The sequence below is a fragment of the Mytilus galloprovincialis genome, chromosome 2 (assembly GCF_965363235.1).
Source record: "Mytilus galloprovincialis chromosome 2, xbMytGall1.hap1.1, whole genome shotgun sequence".
Taxonomy (NCBI): domain Eukaryota; kingdom Metazoa; phylum Mollusca; class Bivalvia; order Mytilida; family Mytilidae; genus Mytilus; species Mytilus galloprovincialis.
The window spans coordinates 94,220,636-94,244,716 of NC_134839.1; the positions used below are offsets into that span (position 1 = coordinate 94,220,636).

Genomic DNA, 24,081 nt, shown 5'->3' on the forward strand with positions numbered 1-24,081 from the left:
TTTTTGACTGACGATTAACACAAGCAAGGTACCAGGTGTATTTCTAAAATCCTTCAAATTGTATGAAAATGTTAATGAAATTTAAAACGGTATGAAAATAAACTATTTATTTCAACAGTAAACATTTAGTTTATGTAACAAATATTCAAAAGACAATACTTTATAAACAATTTTAAGCAAGCAAATAATACAGTAGGGATAACTCTGGTGAAGTATTCCGGTTCATAAAATATTAGTACAATACGGATAAATGTAATTTGATATTAATTTATCTACTGGATGTGTTTATGCTCATTATTGAGACCATCATAAAATACGGCTTTGTTTGCATATCGCCCGACTGAATCATTTATTACGAAATAGCATTAATGCATGTCCACACTCATTGTTTTGACCTTGAGAAGTGCGTCTCAAAAATATGGATTTAATGTAACTTAAAAATCTACTGAGTCGCTTATTTCTGTAAACAAATATTGTTTATATTTATTTCAAAAGAATAATTCGTGACTGTTTTCAAAATATTGACTGAGTCACTACTAATAAATTATACCTTAAAAAAATGTGTGTCTTTATTCAATATATAGTGAATGAAATCAAGTCTGAGACTTAAGCGTTTGCTTTATATTTTTATCGAGTGTACTGTGTACCTCGGGAGTCAATTCACGACTGAAGAAACACAATAATGTGTCCTCAATTTATACTAAGTAGCAACGCACCTGCTTATGACGTCACAATTATCATTAACGACATTGAGACGGTTTACGGCAAGTAAACAATGGTGGACGACATTACGTTTGTGCTTTTGGCCAACATGAATATTGAATGCTACGATTAAACTATAAGATCTTTGCCTCCGAGCAATGCTCCAAATGAAAATGCCTCATTCAAACATCGTTATTTACAACCATCCAGTAGATATTAAATAGGAAGAATTATTCAAAATGTAAGTAAAACGACAACTCAAGCCTTAAAATGCAATGCAATAATGACGTTTTCCTTAATAAATACAACAATTTAATTGGAATGACCAATGTTAATCACATGTATTTTAGAAAATTATTTAGTAATCATGTTTTATACCAAAAACGTATGTATTTATAAACCAAATAAGGTTATTTGACTAAAACAACGGTTGTAGAAAAACAGCTGATTAACGTCAATCAATGTTGTGTACGTAACAAATACTTGTCCAGGTTATCCCCTTTACATAAAATATCAGCATTTTTAAACCATAATAAATACACTTTCTAACTATATATTAATTTTGTTCTTAATAATATAAAATATTCTGAAACCAGAACAATATATTATCTATAATTAAAAATGAAAGTAGCATGACGTCATTTGCTATTTTTAAATCACATCTGGAATGATAACAATACATAATCAACATGAAAAATTTAAACATAATATCATAAACTCTGTACATTACAAACGTGATTACAAAGAAAGGAACAGTGAAACTTAAAATTCGTTACAATATCTCTGTGTTTATTATCATTATTTTGTCATTTATCTTTAAACCTATAATGGATAGACAGAAACTTGGGTCAGCAAATTGTGATCAGCATGACAAAATTTTGGCTCACATAGTTTAAATTCAAAACAAATAGTCTAATCATATTGTATTCATTATGCAAAAATGCCAAATGAGGGATACAGGCTCCTTGAAGTCTCTAAAATAAAAAATAAATTTGTCGACTTAATTAATATGCATTTACTTTTCTGAAAAAGTACACAAATGTTGATTGACTTTGAGGGTACTAATGAGCATCTACTCTTAAGAAAAATTGACATCCTGATATTCTACTTATATGAAACATGCAAAGGATTTAGTGCAAAGTTTACTTCCAAATAGAATTGAGAATGGAAATGGGGAATGCATCAAAGAGACAACAACCCGATCAAAGAGCAGAAAACAGCAGAAGATCACCAATGGGTCTTCAAAACAGTAAAAAAAAACAGCACCCAGAGAAGCTGAGAGTACATAAATAAAAACTCAATGTAGTGGTCAACAGGAATTAACTGATGGACAGGTCTTAAAGTAACTAATACTTTACAACACATTAAAATAAAAATCTTAACCAAATATCAATTCGTTCCTTAATAGAGGCTGAGAAACAAGTGACAAAATATTACTTAAATTTAATGTATAATTTAACAGCAAATACTGTTGAAACAGATCTGAAAATCACTTACACAGCACAATTCAAGTATTAAATCATTTCTAGCACAGAGTAATAAGTAACAAATATGGATGGATGAAAATGGAGCATACCACTCATTCTGTTTAAAAGTTATGTAATTTTTACATATATAATAATTGTCAATGTAAATTTTCAACACTATCTTTAGATTAAAAACAACATATATAATCAAATTCGAGTTGGCTCACACTCAAATTTTTTTTAATAATCATAACTAAATATTGGTAATTCCAGATGAGAGTTCCTTCTAAAGAGTTATACAATGCACCAATTCATTGATTAAGTGTCATTAATGGTTCTAATGGCAAGACATTCACATACAATTCTTCTTAGAACAATTAAAAGGTAGAAATCACAAAATGTCAGTATCATGAAAAAGTATTCTTAAAAGTTGTATTTCAACAAAACTTCAAAGCAATATGTCTGAAAAGCTTTAAAGAATTGCATAGATTTATAAATACATATGTAGTTTGATCCTTTGCAACTTCATTGTTTTTGACTGTTTTGTGACATCACTGTCACCTCAAAAGAAAATTTACAGCTAAAATTTTAATTAAAAATTTGCTGATTCAATTCCAAAGATTGAAGGTAATTTTTGTCGAGCCTTCGACTTTAGTCGAAAAAGCGAGACTAAGCGATCCTACATTCCGTCGTCGTCGTCGGCGTCCACAAATATTCACTCTGTGGTTAAAGTTTTTGAAATTTTAATAACTTTCTTAAACTATACTGAATTTCTACCAAACTTGAACAGAAGCTTGTTTATGATCATAAGAAAGTATCCAGAAGTAAATTTTGTAAAAAATAAAATTCCATTTTTTCCGTATTTTACTTATAAATGGACTTTGTTTTTCTGCGAGGAAACATTACATTCACTCTGTGGTTAAAGTTTTAAAAATTTTAATAACTTTCATAAACTATCCTTGATTTGTACCAAACTTGGACAGAAGCTTGTTTATAATCATAAGATAGTATCAAGAAGAAAATTTTGTAAAAATAAATTTCCACTTTTCCGTATTTTACTTATAAATGGACTTAGTTTTTTTGCCAGAAACAAAACATTCACTCTGTGGTTTAAGTTTTTAAAATTTTTATAATGTTCTTAAACTATCCTGGATTTCTACCAAACTTAGACAGAAGCTTGTTTCTGATCATAAGATATTATTCAGAAGTAAATTTTGTAAAAAAAAAATTCACTTTTTCCGTATTTTACTTATCAATGGACTTAGTTTTTCTTCCAGTTAACATTACATACAGTCTGCAGTTAAAGTTTATACAACATTTATTAGATTCATAAACTATCCTGGATTTTTTACCATACTTGGAAGCTTCTTTCAATCAAAAGACAGTATCGAGAGGGAAATTTTTATTGATGTTTTTCCTCATTTTGTTGAGTCTGCGATTAACAGCAAAAGTAGGCGAGACACTGGGTTCCGCGGAACCCTTACGAATTTTTCTTTCATGTGTTGTTCAAATTTTTTTTAAACACTGTTGATTCCATATCTCTCCTTGGTGGTTGGGGAGGAGGAACTTTAGACATAATCTGACGAGCATAATCTGTGTTATGCAATCCAGCATCCCTTAATCTGGCTTCTAACTTCATACGTGGATCCGAGGTAATCTGTTAAAATACAATAAAAACATTTTAATTAGATCTGATGTAATATATTATCATACATGATCTTAGTCCATTTTCAACATTTTGGACTAGAACATAATTCATGACTAAGACATTCTTTGTTGATCTAGTATGTATTGGTGATATATTTTTCTGTTTTCAATTTCTCTGTACCTTAATTGTTTTGATTCTAAATACAAAATATTAATAAAATCATCTTTCAACGACAATAACTTCTATATACCTGAAATAAATTACGCATTTGTACCAAATACATCTTCACTAGCCAAGAGCTACAATCCACTACCCTCCTCCCCAAGTGGAGAGAAGGGGGAGTGGATCATAACCCTTGGCTAGGTAAGACGACCAAAATGATGATTGTATCCAAAGTTATGTCCAATTGACAAGGCAGTTGAAAGTCATATGAAACAAGTGATTGGTGAAAAATAATGTTAATCTAATTCTTGAACCGATGGATGTATTTATATATATAGTCTTCTGTGCATGATTTTATAATTTTTTATGCATGTATATAACGTATTATAGTCAAAAAAATATTTCACTTGAGTGGTTTTAATTTGAAAATATGGCAGCTAATTAGTTGTCGTATTTTGAAGCTGAAGTTTATGGATTGTCAGCTAGGTAAACAATCAACAGAGAAGCATGGTATAAGCATGTGTAGAGCATGTACAATAAGATATACCTTAGTTTATTTCGATGACAGAATGATGCATATTGCTATCACCGTATTTTTACGAGAAAGGTCATGCTGAAGTTATAGCATACAGGAAACATTTCGGTAGAAGTTAAGAATGAACAGACACCAGACAAGATTGGTGACGGTGGATGAAAAGTGATAAGAAAAGCTCACATGAGCCTTTAATAACAAAAATTGTAAATAACCATTTTTGAAATAAGCCTAATATTTATACAAGTTATATGTAATCATTTAATATAATTATTTACCTGTTTTGATGTAAACCCTATGACATTAAATAATGGCTTCTGTATGTCGATGTCGTCTTCATTTTCTGCATACCTATTTTGCCATGCCTGCAATAGTTTTTATATATATATGTTAAAATAAGAGACAGATAAAATAAAAGGTCTGAGATTAATTCATCAAAGAGATATGTTTGTTGCGTATATACTGGTTATTAAATATTCTGTGGAGGATGATGTTCAATAACACTCATACTATGACTAGTTTTTATGTACAGTAATAATTTTAAAATGACATGAACACCAGTTAATGTCACCTTTGGAAACAATATTGTACTATTTAACTACTTACGGTAATTCTTGTGATTATTGTAAGCTAGCTTTGGTACTATTCTAAACAGAAAATCCTCTTGCTACATAAGATAAATCAACTTACCTCAGTTTGTTGTAATATCCTGTGTGGATCACTTTCAGCTACAACTCGTACCTGTGAATACATAAATAAAATGAAAGTTGACTATATTGTAGGGTAGGTATCTTTTGTGTTAACTATGTTGTATAAGAGAGATTTACACTAAACCTGTTATTATTTAGGTACACTTATAGGTAACCAATTTTTAATGTCATATGTGATATCTTTACAGTCTTAAAATATAACACTCATTTTGTGCATAGGAATTTTATCCATTTTCACATCTATGGAATAGATCATTTCATTTTTGTTGCAGGAATCCAATCCTCTGGAAATCATCCAATTTATATAGTTTATAATATGAATTGGGTCTATAAGAATCATAGGAAGATGTTCTAGACATCACTTTGAATTAGTATTTCTATGCAGTAAAATGAAGACACTTTCAAAACAAAAGAATATTATTTATCAAAATACAAAATAAATTATTTTTGCCACTTCTAAGAATCAGAAAACAGTTATAACTAGTACTAGATTCTCCTTTGATGGTGTGCAATGTTAATTCTGACTATAGTAGATTTCTGTTCATTGTTTGACTTATTGGTTAAGATTATAGTGATCAGTGCAGTTGTTTTGTTATCTTGTTTGTCTTTGATATATACTAATTGAGTAAAACAAACCTGCTCTCTTAAGGCCTCAAGTCTTTCTTCTTTTTCTATTTCTGCTTGCTTTTTTTCTTCTTCTAAGTATTTTCTCTCCTCAATTTTTGCATCTAATTGTTCTGCTCTATATTTAATCCTAGAAGGAATACATAGTTTACATAGTTTTGTATTTAACTATTGATGCAACTAGATGCATTTTAAACATATTTTTTTACTATAGTAATTTTTGTATAAACATAATTTTAGATCTGGAAATAATTTTGATGATTAATACTGCATAAATTTTGCTATTCAATTTTAATGTACTGAAATAAAATACGAGTGAACCAACACCTGAAGTGGTGATCATGTGGTAGGGTACAAAACTATGTACAAGGTATGATTATTCCAGGTAAACATGCAGTGTTGGTAAGATTATTCCAGGTAAACATGCAGTGTTGGTAAGATTATTCCAGGTAAACATGCAGTGTTGGTAAGATTAGAGGATTTTCTCACACCCATCATCTATGCAAAGCAAAGGGTGTCATACACATGGTACAGGTCTATTATTCTGCCTTATTTTTCACTGAAATCTTCATTCAAGATTTCCATTTTTTCTTTCCACAAATAAGGTAACACAAATAAAAAACAGGTAATGCCAGGTATGTTTGTTTACAATCCATGAGGTGAACATAAATGTTGTTCTAATGTCATGGAAAAAGTCCTTTCACACTAAAAATTGGGTTGAACAAGTTATTTAAGGAATTTGTCTGACAAATAGGCTATGTTATAATCGAAATCCCTGCATTTAATTAATGTAATTGAAATCTAATAAGTATTTCCAAATGCATTACTGTACATTTTAGTTCTTTACATTTTGCAACCAGGTATATAAATCATGTGCACAATTACATAATTAATGGTAAGGGAGACAACTTTCACGATGAAAGTCTTGGATACCAAATAAGCATCTGAAGTGCAGACATATGGTTGAAAAAATTGTCTGTGGAATTACCAGAACAATCTTAATGCTGCCTTGCCACAATGTAAAGTGGAAACTGATACATTTATTTAATCAAAATACTCTATGAGAAAGGAATATTAAAAAGATTACTTTTACAATAAAATAATTACTTTGATCCAGCCAAAATACACAAATCATTACCTTTCTTGATCAAATATGGCTTGTTCAGCAAGTTGTGCCTGTAACTCGTCATATCTCTTTTGATCTTTCTCTGCTTGTTTTTGTTGTTTCTTTTCAATTTCTTCATGGAACTTGGCTACCTATAAAAATATAAACATTGTTTAACATTTTTTACAGAATAGATTGTAGCTTTAATTAAAAAAAATAAATAAATACATACATAATACTATAAATGAATCATATTACCTAATGAAGTTCATATAAATATAATGTTATACTACTTTTAAGAAGAAAAACTTGATTGCATTGAACAAATGAAATAATAGATTTTTATACTTGTTCTTTTTCATGAGCTCTTTTCTTTGTCTCTAATTCTGCTTCCATTTTAAGTCTCTCTCTAACGGCTTGAAGTTTTTCAGATTCCATTTTATGTTGAATTATCAAAGCTTCCATTTGCTGTTCTCTGAAATTGCGAATCTGAAAAGAGTAAAAAATAAAAATTTATAATCTTAATACTTTTGCTGAAACTTTTAAGCTTTGCAATTTTCCAAGTTAAAATGGAAAATATTGGAGTTTTAAGATTATAAAATGATAAAATACTTCCAAAAGCCTTGTAACTTACACTTTTTCAATACTATTATTATAGACTCCTTATGGTTATAATAAAAGAACTGAGTTCCAATATCCCTCACATGGCATTTATTTTATCTATCCAATAAAATTAGTAAAAATATGGTTTTGTTGGTTCTTTAAAAAATTTCTGCCAAGGGACATAACTCTAATAAAAATAGTTGATCAGCACTAATTTGTAAATAACACTGCTTATATAAACCTCAGATATAAGTTTTATAAATTTCTGTCACAAATTGTACAAGTGAGAGGGATTGCAATGCATTTTTCCATACAACAAACATCTCGAAGGGGCATAAAAAAATTTGAAAAAAGTTAATTAGCACTGATTTTCAAAATTGTTAATAAAAATTGTGAGAGTGCATACAAGACCAGAACTGAAGGACCCACAGTATCCCCCCTTTCCACCTTAAAGAAACAATTATGGTTTGATAGACCAAAAACAAATCTGTTTAACATTATTTCCAAGGCAATGTCAATAACTTTAGATTATGATGTCGTCCTACTCTCATTTTCCTGACAGAGAATTATAGATTATCGTTGATCATCTCAACGAGATTGATTTTCTCGCTTGAGCTGGTACAGCGAAAGTGAGAAAAGCAATCGAGTTGAGATGACCAAAGATAATCTGTTTATCGCTATTTTACCTATGACGACGTTGTCAATTTCATGTCAATTTCGTTAGCAACGCCACGTGGTCTCCTTAGTTTCTAGCGATAATTTTTCCATCTCAAGCGAGAAGCATGATATGAAAATTATCACAAAAAGAGTTCAAAAGAAAAATGCACAAAATAGCGATAATAAATTAGCTCAGTTTAGTAGCTTGAGATGGAAATTTTCGAGTAAAAAAAAATCAATGGATTTTCTATGTTATGAGCAATGTTGAACTTTAAACTTTGTACCTTTGTGTGAATTAAATTTACCTTTTCATGCAGGACTTCTCTCACTTGTCTCTGTTTACGGTTGTACTCAGCTTTAACTTCATCTAATTGAGCAGCCATCTCTGCCTCAGTGAAAATTGACTCGGCTTTGTGATACAAGGCTGATCTTCCTTTCTGCCAAGCCACCATTAAAGCTTTCTTTCTTTCACGAAAATATTTGTTAGAATCACACCATTCTTCATGTGACACCTGCATATAAATATTGCATCAATAAATGTTTTTGCATAGTTTTTGAGCACCATAAAACAATACTTGAACATTACATACAAGCTAGGTCTCAAAGAAATAATTCAAGTGAACAAATTATGTCTATTTTAATACAAAAACTATTTCTTTCTTCCATCATTCTTAGTTTACATATACTTAATGTTGTATTCAATAATGAATTCTTCAATACTTATTTGTGAACTCTGAAAATAACTGGACATTCCTCTAAATTCCTGTTAGTGATGAAATCTTCAAACTGTTCAAACAGTTATTTTAGTTTTATTAATCCCCATGCCTGCTCATGTAAAATGTCTTAACTTACCATTCCATTTGTCTTTCTATGGTCTTTAATAAGTCACTTTTAGGTATTGATTTTGTTCATTGATAAAGGACTTACAGTGACCTATAGTTGTTAACTTCTGCATCATTTGGTCTCTGGTGGAGAGTTGTGTCCATGGCAATCATAACAAATCTTATTTATTTATATTAACTGCTAGGTGTTATCAATATTTTTATAAACAACATTAAGTATAATGTATATCATTACCAAATCAGCTCTAAGTTTCTTTGGTAGATGTCGCTGTAATCTGTCGATTATCATTTTCCGTCTATTTTTCATCTCATGTGGATACTGCTCATATATCACAGTGAATACATAGTGGTCATCATCTGACCAGCCCCCATTCCTTCCTAATCTAAAACATAATTATCATATATATTTATAGTCTCTCATAATTCTTTTTAGAGTGGCTCTTGTTTAATATGTGAAGTTGTAATATTATGAATAAATGTTTAAGTGGTGAGACTCAAATAAAATATTGTCTTGTCTTGTCTATATCAGTGAATACATAGTGGTCATCATTTGACCAGCCACCATTCCTTCATAACCTGAAATATAATCATCACCTATCCCAGTAAATATATAGTGGTCATCATCTGACCATGTTGTCCCAATTTCTTCCTAATCTAAAACATCAATTCCTCTTAAAAGGTTCCTATGACGAAAATTTAATACATGGTCTGAAATTCTAAGAAAGAATACATGCATATTCTGTAGACCAGAAATTGTTGAGTGATTAAAATATACTATCCAGAATAGCTGTGACAAAATAATTTTTAAAATTACCTCATTTTTAACGTAACTAGCAGATAATATTTTGGTGAACTGCCTTTGAATATTAAGCACATCTGGGTCCTCTAGTATGATTAGGTGAAATTTTGTTGGAGCTGATAATTTGAAAATTCATTCAGCAGAAGTGTTTTCAATTGAAGTACTTACTTTAAAATTTTAGAATGTTCCTCTTCCAGATATTTTAACCTTTCTCTGAACTTTTCATCCATAAGAATAAACTCCTGTAAGACTGAGACTTTGAGATCAAAGTCAGAACATTCGAGATCATAAGCTTCCTCTGGAATACCACCTTCTACATGAACCTTCTGACTGTCTTCATTTGGAGTTATTGTAGCAAGAAATCCTGTAAATATAATTTTATTATACATAATTGGAAAGCAAGAACAAAAAAAAACATCTGTTACCATTCAAATTGAAATTCTATACAAGTTTGTGATTTGCATTGCATTCCTGTGCATGTATGTAATCATCAGTCTACATTGAAGTACAGCCACCAGTATTAGAGTTAATGACAGCATGATTTTATATCAAAAGGTTATTAACTGTTAGCTTGCAATCTGTGTAAGTACATTTTACCATAAAGTTTTGCTCATATCTGTTTTGTTTGTTTGATTAACATATAAATTGTATAAGTACTTATTTTTTTGCAATATATTGTACAACTATCGAGTTAGGTGCTTATTTTCTACTGATTTTTATCACATGTTCTAATTTCCTGGTATTGTCATTTTACAAACAAGTCTATAGAAATTTGATTTTTGTTAAACATTTAAAATTGTGGTTTCACTACATTTGTTACTACATAATCCAAGAAAATTGCCACCCCTGAAAGATATTTAACCTGTAATAACTATGGGACGTTCACAACAGACTTCATAGTAAACATAATTATGGTTAAATTATAAAACATTTTGATTTTATTTTTATTTGTATAGTCATCAGGCCAAAAAAACATAATATGTGTGTTTCCTATTACAGCTTTGAAAAAAATAAGGTAGTTGGACAGGGACTTTTTTTTTATTTTACATTTTTTTTTTACATAGAGTCTATGGGAGGGATATTCTGACTAAAAAAAAGGTGGGTACCATTATAAGAAACACATCTTTTTTTATTTGGCCATACCATACTGAGCCTTACCCATTCCTAATTCCTGTTCAAGACAAATCTGTTGATGATGTAACTTTTCCAGAACCATTTTTTGTTGTCCCTTTACATTATCAATGGTACACTGAATTTCATTATGTTTTTGTACTGTGTCAGGCGAGCCCATTCGTAAATCTTCCATATTTTCCTGTAACCAATACTGCAGATCTTCTCTGTAATTATATTTATTATAATAAGTAGTAAATAAGGAGTTATACATTTACAAGTATGATTATTTATCATAAGAATATCAATCCAAAATAAGTTTCTGTAACACATACAGTTTAATATCACAAATCAGTAAATGCTGACTAAAGTTCTTTTTCTAAGTACATAAACATTTTGTTTTTATATTTTTTTTTGTATTCCTAATTCTCAACCATTGAAGAATATCAGCTCTGACCCTGAAGATATTCATTCAGGGTGATACACGTAAGGACGTTTGGGTTGAAATAGCCTGTGAGCAATTATACTGCCACTGAGTGAGGATTGGTAAAAATATATTTAAAACATTTGAATTTTTGTTAGATTCTTTTTCAAACAGCTTCATACACAATGAGAAGATGTCTGATTACCTTAGATTCCATACTGGTTGTGTGGTGCTTGATTTAAACTTAGCAAACTCTATAGAGAAGATGTCTGATTACCGGTACCTTAGATTCCATACTGGTTGTGTGGTGCTTGATTATGAGAAGATGTCTGATTACCTTAGATTCCATACTGGTTGTGTGGTGCTTGCTTTAAACTTAGCAAACTCTATAGAGAAGATGTCTGATTACCTTAGATTCCATACTGGTTGTGTGGTGCTTGATTTAAACTTAGCAAACTCTATAGAGAAGATGTCTGATTACCTTAGATTCCATACTGGTTGTGTGGTGCTTGATTATGAGAAGATGTCTGATTACCTTAGATTCCATACTGGTTGCGTGGTGCTTGCTTTAAACTTAGCAAACTCTATAGAGAAGATGTCTGATTACCTTAGATTCCATACTGGTTGTGTGGTGCTTGCTTTAAACTTAGCAAACTCTATAGAGAAGATGTTTGATTACCTTAGATTCCATACTGGTTGTGTGGTGCTTGATTATGAGAAGATGTCTGATTACCTTAGATTCCATACTGGTTGTGTGGTGCTTGCTTTAAACTTAGCAAACTCTATAGAGAAGATGTCTGATTACCTTAGATTCCATACTGGTTGTGTGGTGCTTGATTATGAGAAGATGTCTGATTACCTTAGATTCCATACTGGTTGTGTGGTGCTTGCTTTAAACTTAGCAAACTCTATAGAGAAGATGTCTGATTACCTTAGATTCCATACTGGTTGTGTGGTGCTTGATTTAAACTTAGCAAACTCTATAGAGAAGATGTCTGATTACCTTAGATTCCATACTGGTTGTGTGGTGCTTGATTATGAGAAGATGTCTGATTACCTTAGATTCCATACTGGTTGCGTGGTGCTTGCTTTAAACTTAGCAAACTCTATAGAGAAGATGTCTGATTACCTTAGATTCCATACTGGTTGTGTGGTGCTTGCTTTAAACTTAGCAAACTCTATAGAGAAGATGTCTGATTACCTTAGATTCCATACTGGTTGTGTGGTGCTTGCTTTAAACTTAGCAAACTCTATAGAGAAGATGTCTGATTACCTTAGATTCCATACTGGTTGTGTGGTGCTTGCTTTAAACTTAGCAAACTCTATAGAGAAGATGTCTGATTACCTTAGATTCCATACTGGTTGTGTGGTGCTTGCTTTAAACTTAGCAAACTCTATGTCTATTACCTTAGATTCCATACTAGTTGTGTGGTGCTTGATTTAAACTTAGCAAACTCTATAGAGAAGATGTCTGATTACCTTAGATTCCATACTGGTTGTGTGGTGCTTGCTTTAAACTTAGCAAACTCTATAGAGAAGATGTCTGATTACCTTAGATTCCATACTGGTTGTGTGGTGCTTGCTTTAAACTTAGCAAACTCTATGTCTATTACCTTAGATTCCATACTGGTTGTGTGGTGCTTGCTTTAAACTTAGCAAACTCTATATCTATTACCTTAGATTCCATACTGGTTGTGTGGTGCTTGCTTTAAACTTAGCAAACTCTATATCTATTACCTTAGATTCCATACTGGTTGTGTGGTGCTTGCTTTAAACTTAGCAAACTCTATATCTATTACCTTAGATTCCATACTGGTTGTGTGGTGCTTGCTTTAAACTTAGCAAACTCTATATCTATTACCTTAGATTCCATACTGGTTGTGTGGTGCTTGCTTTAAACTTAGCAAACTCTATATCTAAAGATGCTTCAAAGTCTTCAAAATCTTCAAATAATGAACAACATGGGTTTCCTTGAGTCAGGTTAATTCCTCTATGAACATCAATGTCTGATTGTAGCCTTTTACGTAAATTGTTAAGTCGTATCAGTTCTTTATTCCACACAAGTTTATGTTGTTTAAGCAGAGTATTTTCCTTGGTTTGTTTAGACAATTGTTCTATTTTCTTCACCTTAAGGAGAGACTTATGAGCACTAAACTTTTTCTCTGCAGCGAGTAGTCGTAACTTGTCATAATCTACAGCTTTATATTTATTACTTCGAACTCCATTTGTAGCTTTGTTTACAAGTGTGTCTAAAAAATAACAATGTACAGTCATTTAAGCATTTGAGATCAAATATTTTCTAAAAGAATTATTAAACAATAACTTTGAAAATGATTTCAGTCAAAAACATTCTAAAAGCAAGGCCAATTCTGTGTCTGACATGTAGTTTTTTTAAACATCCTTGTCCTTTGGTTTGTTGTGGATACTTGTCTCATCAGCAATCATATCACACATGTTCTTATACAGTCATCAAATGATTCTGAAAGAACAGTCATGTAACAGGAAAACACTATAGTATGTAACCATGAAGTCCATAATTATTATTTTTATAGTTAAGATGAAGATGTTGATAGGGACATTAAATATTAATAAGGAAAGACCAGTAGATCAACACTATTTTTCACTCAAAAAAGCTTTACTGCACCTAACCTAATACTGTCTTTGAAATAATTAAAAAAAATTGAAAAAAAATCATCCCCATTTAACCCCAATTACAAAATTGCATGCAAAATTTGAAAAATGCTGAGAGAACATTTTAGGATTACAGATGACACCAACTACATTTTGTAGGTACATAAATATGTTCCATATCTAATACATTCAGGAAGAGTGGGTTTACTAAATTCCTAGAACAATAAATGCTGAATCAAGAATTTCCATAAAAAAGTAAGCATCCTTTACTGGATCCTGAAAAAATCTATCTTATATGATATATATACATGTATATCATATGTAATTAAAACTATACTGTACATATAATTTGTTACATGATGAGAATTGGAACCAGATGCTCCGCAGGGCGTAGCTTTATACGACCGCAGAGGTTGAACCCTGAACGGTTGGGGCAAGTATGGACACAACATTCAAGCTGGATTCAGCTCTAAATTTGGATTGTGATTAAATAGTTGACACAGCATAGGTTTCTGACACAGAATGAATGTGTTCTAATGAACTTAAAATTTTTGTTTTCTCTTAGAGCAATTCACTATGCTGTTGAATATTAATCCTCTCAAAAAAATGTTTGAAGAAATTTTCTTTTTTATTTATGAAATTTCAAATGAGAAAAATTGAACCCAATTTTTTTAATCACATCCCCCTTTCCCTTATTCCAAAACTAATCTCAATTAAAATTTCTAATGGAGTTTGCAACAATAACTACTCATTTAAATACATCATAAAATATTAAGATGTAAAAAAACTGCTTGTTATCACTGAATGGTAAAGATTATTTTAATTTATCAGTTGGTAGTAAAAAGTGAATATACATTGTATATTGTATATAACAAAGATTTAAGTTGATTCTGGACAAAGAAAGATAACTCCAATTAAAAAAAAATCTTGCTATTGCACAATATTTTGCAATTAGATATTTCTTGCTTACTATTCTGGACAAAGAAAGATAACTCTAATTAAAAAAAAATTTGCTATTTCACAATATTGTGCAATTAGATATTTCTTGCCATTGCGCAATACTGTGCAATTGAAAAGACTTGCTATTGCACAATACTTAATATAATAATTTTAGATCCTGATTTGGACCAACTTGAAAACTGGGCCCATAATAAAAAATCTAAGTACATTTTTGGATTCAGCATATCAAAGAACCCCAAGATTTCAATTTTTGTTAAAATCAGACTAAGTTTCATTTTGGACCCTTTGGACTTTAGTGTAGACCAATTTGAAAACAGGACCAAAAATGAAGAATCTACATACACAGTTAGATTTGGTATATCAAAGAACCCCATTTATTCAATTTTTGATGAAATCAAACAAAGTTTAATTTTGGACCCCGATTTGGACCAACTTGAAAACTGGGCCAATAATCAAGAATCTAAGTACATTTTTAGATTCAGCATATCAAAGAACCTGACTGATTCATTTTTTGTCAAAATCAAACTAAGTTTAATTTTGGACCCTTTGGACCTTAATGTAGACCAATTTGAAAACGGGACCAAAAGTTAAGAATCTACATACACAGTCATGACAGTTAGATTCGGCATATCAAAGAACCCCAATTATTCAATTTTGATGAAATCAAACAAAGTTTAATTTTGGACCCTTTGGGCCCCTTATTCTGTTGGGACCAAAACTCCCAAAATCAATACCAACCTTCCTTTTATGGTCATAAACCTTGTGTTTAAATTTCATAGATTTCTATTTACTTATACTAACGTTATGGTGCGAAAACCAAGAAAAATGCTTATTTGGGTCCCTTTTTGGCCCCTAATTCCTAAACTGTTGAGACCTAAACTCCCAAAATCAATACCAACCTTCCTTTTGTAGTCATTAACATTGTGTTTAAATTTCATTGATTTCTATTTACTTAAACTAAAGTTATTGTGCGAAAACCAAGAATAATGCTTATTTGGGCCCTTTTTTGGCCCCTAATTCCTAAACTGTTGAAACCAAAACTCCCAAAATCAATCCCAACCGTTCTTTTGTGGTCATAAACCTTGTGTCAAAATTTCATAGATTTCTATCAACTTAAACTAAAGTTATAGTGCGAAAACCATGAAAATGCTTATTTGGGCCCTTTTTGGCCCCTAATTCCTAAAATGTTGGGACCAAAACTCCCAAAATCAATACCAACCTTCCTTTTGTGGTCATAAACCTTGTGTTAAAATTTCATAGATTTCCATTCACTTTTACTAAAGTTAGAGTGCGAAAACTAAAAGTATTCGGACGACGACGACGACGACGCAAACGTGATAGCAATATACGACGAAAAATTTTTCAAATTTTGCGGTCGTATAAAAATGATTGGTATTATTTATTGTTGAGTGGTCTAAGAATATGATCTTGATTTACCTGTGTCATGAGAGGTATACTGCATGACAAAAGGATCTACTTGCTTGGATGTCATTTTGTATGATCAGGTCTGTACTCAATTATATATTAACCATCTGAAAAAACAAAACATTGTTATACAAATGTATCAACTAAATATACATTTTTTACAATAATGTTATACATTGTATATATATATTATATTATCAATATGTGAATGTTTCCACTACAAAAAATTCTCTAATATAAGATACATGTGCAAGTAGTACAGCTATTTCTAGAATGCAGTTAGCACGATTATGGGTATGGAACTGAGATAGCCAAATTAAAGATGTAGTTAAGCAAGCCCCCATCCCTAAATGATAAATTTTTTATCAAATCAAAATATCGTAAGTTCAGTCCAAATGTCAATTGAAGTGAAATGACAAAGTAGATGGACTAAAAGCAGAGATATGTCACATGTAGTACATTTTGTACTGTCAGTAGTTACATGTGAAAGTTGTGCAAATGTACTTACAAAACCCTGAGATACATTTTGTGTAGGAAGAGTTTTATTAAAGCTTTGAAAAAACTTCAAGAGATTGAACTATTCCCAAAATCAAATAAGATAATCTCTCTGCCATATTGTGAATTGTGTGAAAGAGAATCTACCAACAAATACTAACTAAATTGTCCAAAATACCAATATAAAAGAGAGAAAAAATTCATGTGTCCAATTCTAGAGTACACAGATGCCCTACTCCCACTATCATTTCCATGTTCAGTGATTCTTCAGTGGACTGTGAAGGTGGGGTCTTAACTTTAATCTGGCATTAAAATTAGAAAGATCATATCATGGGGAGCATGTGTACTAAGTTTCAAGTTGATTGGATTTCAACTTCATCAAAAACTGCCTTGACCAAAAACTTTAAACTGAAGCTGGACAGACAGACGGACGGACAAACGGACACACAGAACAGAAAACATAATTCCCCTCTACTATCGTACATGTAGGTGGGGCATAAAAATGATTGATGAGACAAATGGACTGGACATGCATGCTGAAGTCATAAAAAAATCGTTTTTACTTGCTCTTGAATTTTTTTAATTAAAATCCCAACTACATATGTAGTGTTAATCCTGAATAACTGTAAACATTTATGTCCAGTCCCGGCCTCAATTCCTGGTATGATAATAGAACCTATCTACAGTATAAAAAAGAAGATGTGGTGTGATTGCCAATGAGACAACTCTCCACAAGAGACCACATGACACAGAAATTAACAACTATAGCTATAGGTCACTGTACGGCCTTCAACAATGAGTAAAGCCCATACCACATAAACAGCTGTAAAAGGCCCTGGAGGACAAATGTATTTTTGAACTTTGTCATATCTATAAACGAGGATGTATTTTTGCTAACATAATATCGTTCAAATAATTCATGAAATATTTGACACTGGACGTTATGTCTCTTGTTCGTGTGTCTGTAGCGATGCTTGAAACCTAAAATTTATTAAAAAAAAAACCTGACAACCAGTTTTTAGTTTGAAGAGCTTTTACAATACCAGACTGACTGAGAGTTGAAAAAAAGAAGTCAATTCTGCTGAAAGCCCGCCATGCAATATTCAGATTAATACAAAAGCATCATAGGAGTTTATTAGTACAAAATAATTTACATAGAAAACAATTTATTCAACTGTACAATAATTATTTGTATGTTTGCTCAAAATGAGCATGAAATACTTGCAACTGGCCAATAAGCAAATACAGTCAAAAGTTGATTCATATGTTACAGATTGAATTTAAAATTATGATAATCATTAATACATGTACAAAATGTAATAACCGGCATTGAACATGTTGAACAAACTAATGTTAATATATGACCACTTCATCAACTGTGTCCCCCATCTAAGAATAGCTCTGAACATTATTTCATTCGGGAAATGAGTGCATTATAGTAACGCTAAAAGACGTGAGACATTCTGGCGTCTAATAGTGGACACGTTTTGGCGAATAACAATTATCGGATACTTTAAGGGATATTGAATATTACCGACACGTTTGGGGAAAATAGACATGTTTGGGGGAATCAGACACATTTGGGAGTGTTACATATATACAACAAGTAGACTAGCAGCCACCATATTTCAGTATATATTATATTGTAACTTTATTCTAACATATTGGTCTTTCTAAATAAACATCTTGTTTATATTTACATGTTTTAATAGTTTGTCAGATATCCCAGAACTTGGATAGAAAACGGGAAAACGAAGCCAGTAGAAACTCCAATCCCGTTACAAATAAAAAAAAAATGTTGTATCAAAACAAAATAATACAATATTCACAGCAAACAACAACAAATCTAATATCGAAATCCTGTACCAAAACGCTTATGGAATTTTCAAGAAAAACTCACTGTAGGTGAAAGTCGATAAGTGCATTCCACCAAGGACGTAGATTAGATTAGTTGTACGTCTTTGATTCCACGAAGAAGTTTATACACCTGAAAATTTACATTGTTTACCTTCCCAACAAAATCAAAATGACGCCATTTTTGTGTAGTAAAGATATGACTCTGTTCGGAAAGGACACGTTATAAATCCGGCTATCATAAAATGCCAACTCGTACCAATTATTTGTTTTAAATATGCTTTTCTATCATATTTTACTATATACAAATCCTTGCACGTACCGTTACACATGATTTCCAACGAAACGAAAATTCCATATAATATACCATGAGAAAAATACTGGCTGGGACTAAGTTATACCTAATAGTATAATAGTCCCAGATACTGGCGGAGCCTTTTGAATAGCAGATTAAGGCAAGTCGTTTTTTATATCTATCCAATGTTTCATCAAAATGAATATTAAGATATCTCACAAAGTTTATATTAGATGTTGTATTCTATTTGAGATATCTGATTTATGATTCAGTGAAGCCGTTAATGAGATTTTTTTACATTATGTTGTGTACTAGTTATCATTTTGTACAAATTAAAATTTAAAATTACAATTTGTATTTTGTACAATATGTGCCTCTACAAATTTCAATTTGTACATCATAGTATTTCGACTAAAACTCACTTATAATAACTTGTACAATAATTTCAGTATGGACTTAAGTGATAAAACTGACTGAAGCATTGCTACTGAGACTATAGAATTTGTATTCATTCAATGACCGCATAATAAACCTATTTAAAAAAATACAAACATACCCAGATAGAGACAGGAAAAGTAATTGATACATGCATGCCAGTTAATTCCGATAGTCATTGTACAACAGAAATTGGCCTCACTGATAAATCTGATGTAATGATAAAAAATGACAACAGTGACAATTCTAATAGTATAATAGAAATTGGCCCAAGTGACAAGTAGGATTACACTGACGTTGAAACGCCAATCATATCTTACCATGAAAACGAAACAGGAATTATCAGAATTTGCTGTGGGGGATAATGTCAACATACCAATTCCTAAGTATGATAATGCCCAAAACTGATCCTCGAAATTTTTTATGTGTAATTATTGAATCTTTGGAATTTGGGTACCGCATTGAAATTGCTATAGGAATTTTAACAGGATGTTTGTCAAGGAACCAAATTGTATACATGTTAAAGTCACATCTGTATTCGCAGCAACGGTTTCTGGGCTTCGCTACGTGAAGCAGTTAAAAGACGATTTTCAAACACTGGTGGTCAAAGATTTATTTCATATAAATGCCAAGGGCAGCATGTTTTACAATTTCCGATGCCATAATTCAACAAAATGCTCAAACAAAGGATACAGAATTATTCTTGTATTTTGTAAATAAGGGTTATTGTGTGATAATTGAATAAAATTTCTATAGAATGTATCAATGCTTTTTTTATAACAAGATTCATAATGTGAATTATTGTACAAATTAGAAATGAATTTTAGTCAAATTTTGTACAAATGTAATTTTGTACAAGCACGTTTTGCACAAATTACAATTTGTACAAAGTCAAAGTACAAATTATAAAGTGTACAATTTTTTCGTTCACATTATAATTTGTACCAGTTTGTACAAAATGATAACTTGTATACAACATATACATTAAAAGATACATTATATTTCATTACTCATTTGTAAATTTGAAGAAAAAAAAATGAAATTTAGAATGAACAACCATAATGAGCGTTCTTCAATCCAGTTTACAGAAACACATAAGATAAGGGATCGTGTGTGAACAAACCTGACATAAACAATGGAGTTTACAATGGCGCCTTCGAAGTCATGTTTCCATATTTTGATAGGTAAGACAAATTGTATTAATACTTTTTAGTTTTCTTTTCAGCTGATCGGTATTTACAATATCGACATATATATACATGCGTTTGTTTTGGATAGGATTATTTGGGAACTGACGTACAGTTTGTGGCAGTATAGACACAGTATAACTTGAGCTGCATGACGAAAGTTGCACACTTAATAGTGTAGGTACTTAAAATGTATAATTATATAATTTGAAAAAAAACTCAGTTTGCAAAGCCTCGTGCAAAATATAGTAAACTATGATAGGTAATGAGACAACTTTCCAACAGAAAACAATGAGTAGAAGTTATCAATTATAGGTCACCGTACGACACCGTACGTACAATGAGCAAAACCCATACCGCAGAATAAACTAGTAAAGGACAATGACATGCACCGGGAGAGGATTGGATCTCAACCTAAAAAGAATGTGTATAGACGTCAGGCTAATGTTTAAAAATACCCCCGTTCATATACTGATTTATGCGAAAATCCATACCTATTCATATTTCACGAACAAACCACAAGGTAACAGTGATGTCATCTCCTCGAACTTTTTAAGACTTACAGTTGACTGTAACAGAATATTTGTATCAGCTGTAATACATGTATTGTAACCGAGATGACGTTATCCTTCTCGTTGTTTATGGCTTTTCACAACAAACATTTTTTCTGTGTTCCAATGGAATTTATGCCCTAGCTTATTTTCTTTTCTTTCGACCAAGCTGTTGTTTGTAATATCTAAAAGATACAACTTCTGATATCCGTCCCCAACCTTCTTTTGGTTTGTACTTATTTTTATTTTACCACTTACTGCTTCTAGTTTTGGTACTTACGTATTATGGAAATGCCTATACCCAGTCAGCACCAAGCGTAGGACAAGTGTGTACTGATGGATGTCATGTCTGTTTTGTGAATGAATACCACGAAATTGTTAAGTTACCCATCAAAAAGACCGGAATATGCGACACCACAGGTAAATAATTCGCAGATGTAATATCAAATTATAATTCAGACGATTTTTGATTATTCATAACTAGTACTGTTCAGTTTGACCCCCAACTAGAAATAAAACAAAAACAAAAAAACAAATCCTCAAATTTGCATGCTGTATGTAACATAAAATATTGTCCTCCATCAAATATTGTCTATCCGACAACATTTCATATAAAATATTGTCCACTGACAGTATTTCATAATGAAATATTGTTCTTGACAATATTTTATAATGAAATACTGTCTTTGTCCATGAAATTTTGTCACCTCCTTCTGGACAATATATCACTATGAAATTCTGTTCATGACAATACTTTTCTTTGAAATACTGATCAATACTGGCTTTGAAAATCTTTCTTAATCAAATTTTTTACACAATTAGAAATAGTACACAAGCATGCATCATGCACATTTCTAGATTTATAACTAAAATGGTTTTGTATAGAAAGGAATTTTATATTATTACTAATAGTGAGTTTCAAATTTGCATAGATACTTTACAAATGGTTTATTATAGAATAAAGAATTATCAAATATATAGGAAGATGTGGTATGAGTGCCAATGAGACAACTCTCCATTGTATGTTTCATTGTATTACATTATACTGTACAAATATAAGTATTAAATGTACTGACAATCACTTATTTTGTAAATATATAAACACAAATTCCTATAGACCTTCTCCAACTTGAATATATGTTGATAACCTCCCCTTCATGAGACAAAATTCCATGACAATCTTTCTGTCTATGAAATATTGTCTCAATACTCACAAAATATTACTTAAATATAACATCCCTTTAACAAGACAAAGTTCCACAGTATTCATCTGTGAAATATTGTCTATATAGAGGCAAAATTTCACTATGAAAATTTGTCCTTCTCTGGACATTTTTCCGTAGACGAGGACAATATTTCATGATACATAGTTATGAAATATTGTCTTGTAGTACAATATTTTGCTTTACACATGCACTCAATATGGAGATGGTCTAACAGATTTCTGTGTCAAGTATTGACCACTTCGGTTTCTAATACAATAAAGTTTCAGTTTACTTAAATTTCATTTTTTTTTTAAATGAAACAAATTATCTTTATTCACATGATTTTTTTTAAATGAAAATGTTTTGCGAAAACAGTGCAATTAACCATTTTGGAGTGTAAACGTTTTTTGGATGTTTTAGATGAATAACGTGCATTTGACTGTCCTTCTGATTCGGTTGACACTTTTTGACTTTTTCACTCTTTATATACTACACTTCGACACAATTTTATCGAATAAATAATTTCCTATCTAATTAAATGATCGCTTGATAAATATGGTTGCAGTTTCTTTTGCTACAATTCCTAAGCCTCTTTCTCTAAAGAAAAAAATAATTATATGCTATATTATATACTTACTGGAGGTGTGATGAGATGATTAAAGCACTTATTTTCTCCTTGACAACATTTAAGTTCATTTCGGCAATAAATTTTATCGACATATACAAGTATTCCTATGGGCACCAATTGTGCCCCTTTGATAGCAGACTAGTTCCTTAACTGTTATGAATCACAGTTTGTCTACAAACTCAGTAGAGAGCCGCCTAATGGATAGTTGTCTGAATGGAAATCATACCAAATATTTTATTTATTTGAACATATCATTTCAAACTATTTTCGATGCCATAAATATATGATACATACAATTCCTCTTTTTAAAGGAAAAACACTCAACAACGACGACTTTGTTTGTATGTATGGTTACAATTTCAGACCCAAGACTTATTTAGTAAACGAAACCATAACAACAGCAGATGGATGTAACTCTTGTCTCTGCACAACACGTGGTGCTCTTTGTACAAAGGTTGCATGCAATAATGATGGTTTTGGTAAGTTTATGGAAAAAAATGAAGCATGTTACTAGTATTTAAAATCTATGTTTTGTTATGTAAATTACTTTTTCTTTTTACTGAAAACGTAAGATTTTCTGTGCAATTGTCTACAAGCAACCAATTTCAATAGTCTGTGACCACCTTGTTGGTTTCGTTGTTGAATCCATGAATAGACATTTAAAATAAAGGTAATGAGAATTCACAGTAAACCACGGATCAATTTAACATCTGAAATAATATATTTTGACATCTTAATAAGGATAAAATATAATCTGTGAACAAGTGAATATTTCAATACCCTTTTATTTTCCCCCAGCTAAACCAAGTGATGTCCCACTCTACGGAGACTGTAATGACAATGGAAGATGGTACAAGTTCAAAGCATTGTGGGAGGCTGATGACGGATGTAACACTTGCACATGTGTTGGTATTGGCAATTATCAAGGGCCTTTTATTTGTACACAAGGACTGTGTACCAACAAAGAATCTGCAGTTGTTGGTAAGAAATAGAATAATAAAATAAAAAAAACCAACCGAAAACGTATTGTT

The 24,081-nt window shown here is 31.2% G+C and overlaps 3 protein-coding genes across 5 annotated transcripts in view; 1 reads left to right on the forward strand and 2 right to left on the reverse strand.

Moving 5' to 3' along the window:
- Positions 1-92: 92 nt before the first annotated feature.
- Positions 93-18,949, reverse strand: LOC143064937 (coiled-coil domain-containing protein 148-like). 2 transcript variants are annotated; one of them, XM_076238163.1, is made up of 14 exons: positions 18,904-18,949; positions 16,413-16,507; positions 13,246-13,633; positions 11,009-11,187; positions 10,019-10,214; positions 9,287-9,434; positions 8,515-8,721; positions 7,298-7,438; positions 6,983-7,101; positions 5,857-5,974; positions 5,201-5,251; positions 4,789-4,875; positions 3,654-3,825; positions 93-2,797 (listed from the first exon to the last, which is right to left on the reverse strand). In XM_076238163.1, exons 2-13 carry the CDS (start codon positions 16,465-16,467, stop codon positions 3,664-3,666), a joined length of 1,851 nt encoding a protein of 616 aa, XP_076094278.1. In that variant the 5' UTR covers positions 16,468-16,507; positions 18,904-18,949; the 3' UTR covers positions 93-2,797; positions 3,654-3,663. The 2 variants fall into 2 exon arrangements, with proteins under 2 accessions (XP_076094278.1, XP_076094277.1); XM_076238162.1 differs by having other exon boundaries at positions 18,796-18,947.
- Positions 2,371-24,081, reverse strand: part of LOC143064938 (aldo-keto reductase family 1 member A1-like) — a 247,957-nt gene continuing 226,246 nt past the window's right edge. For both annotated transcript variants that reach the window (XM_076238165.1, XM_076238164.1), the window contains exon 11: positions 2,371-2,483. The gene's annotated coding sequence lies outside the window, so the exon portion shown is untranslated. The remainder of the gene's footprint in view (positions 2,484-24,081) is intronic.
- Positions 20,560-24,053, forward strand: LOC143064940 (uncharacterized). Its single transcript, XM_076238166.1, has 4 exons — positions 20,560-20,663; positions 21,485-21,637; positions 23,362-23,529; positions 23,849-24,053. Exons 1-4 carry the CDS (start codon positions 20,615-20,617, stop codon positions 24,040-24,042), a joined length of 564 nt encoding a protein of 187 aa, XP_076094281.1. The 5' UTR covers positions 20,560-20,614; the 3' UTR covers positions 24,043-24,053.

Coding starts and splice junctions, on each gene's coding strand:
- LOC143064937 (XM_076238163.1), bottom strand. CDS start 16,467: ATGACATCCAAGCAAGTAGATCCTTTTGTCATGCAGTATACCTCTCAT. Junction 13,634..16,412: donor GTATACCTCTCATGACACAG/GTAAATCAAGAT, acceptor GTTATTTTTTAG/ACACACTTGTAAACAAAGCT. Junction 5,252..5,856: donor TTGAGGCCTTAAGAGAGCAG/GTTTGTTTTACT, acceptor ATGTATTCACAG/GTACGAGTTGTAGCTGAAAG.
- LOC143064940 (XM_076238166.1), top strand. CDS start 20,615: ATGGAGTTTACAATGGCGCCTTCGAAGTCATGTTTCCATATTTTGATA. Junction 20,664..21,484: donor ATGTTTCCATATTTTGATAG/GTAAGACAAATT, acceptor TACTGCTTCTAG/TTTTGGTACTTACGTATTAT. Junction 21,638..23,361: donor CGGAATATGCGACACCACAG/GTAAATAATTCG, acceptor CTCTTTTTAAAG/GAAAAACACTCAACAACGAC.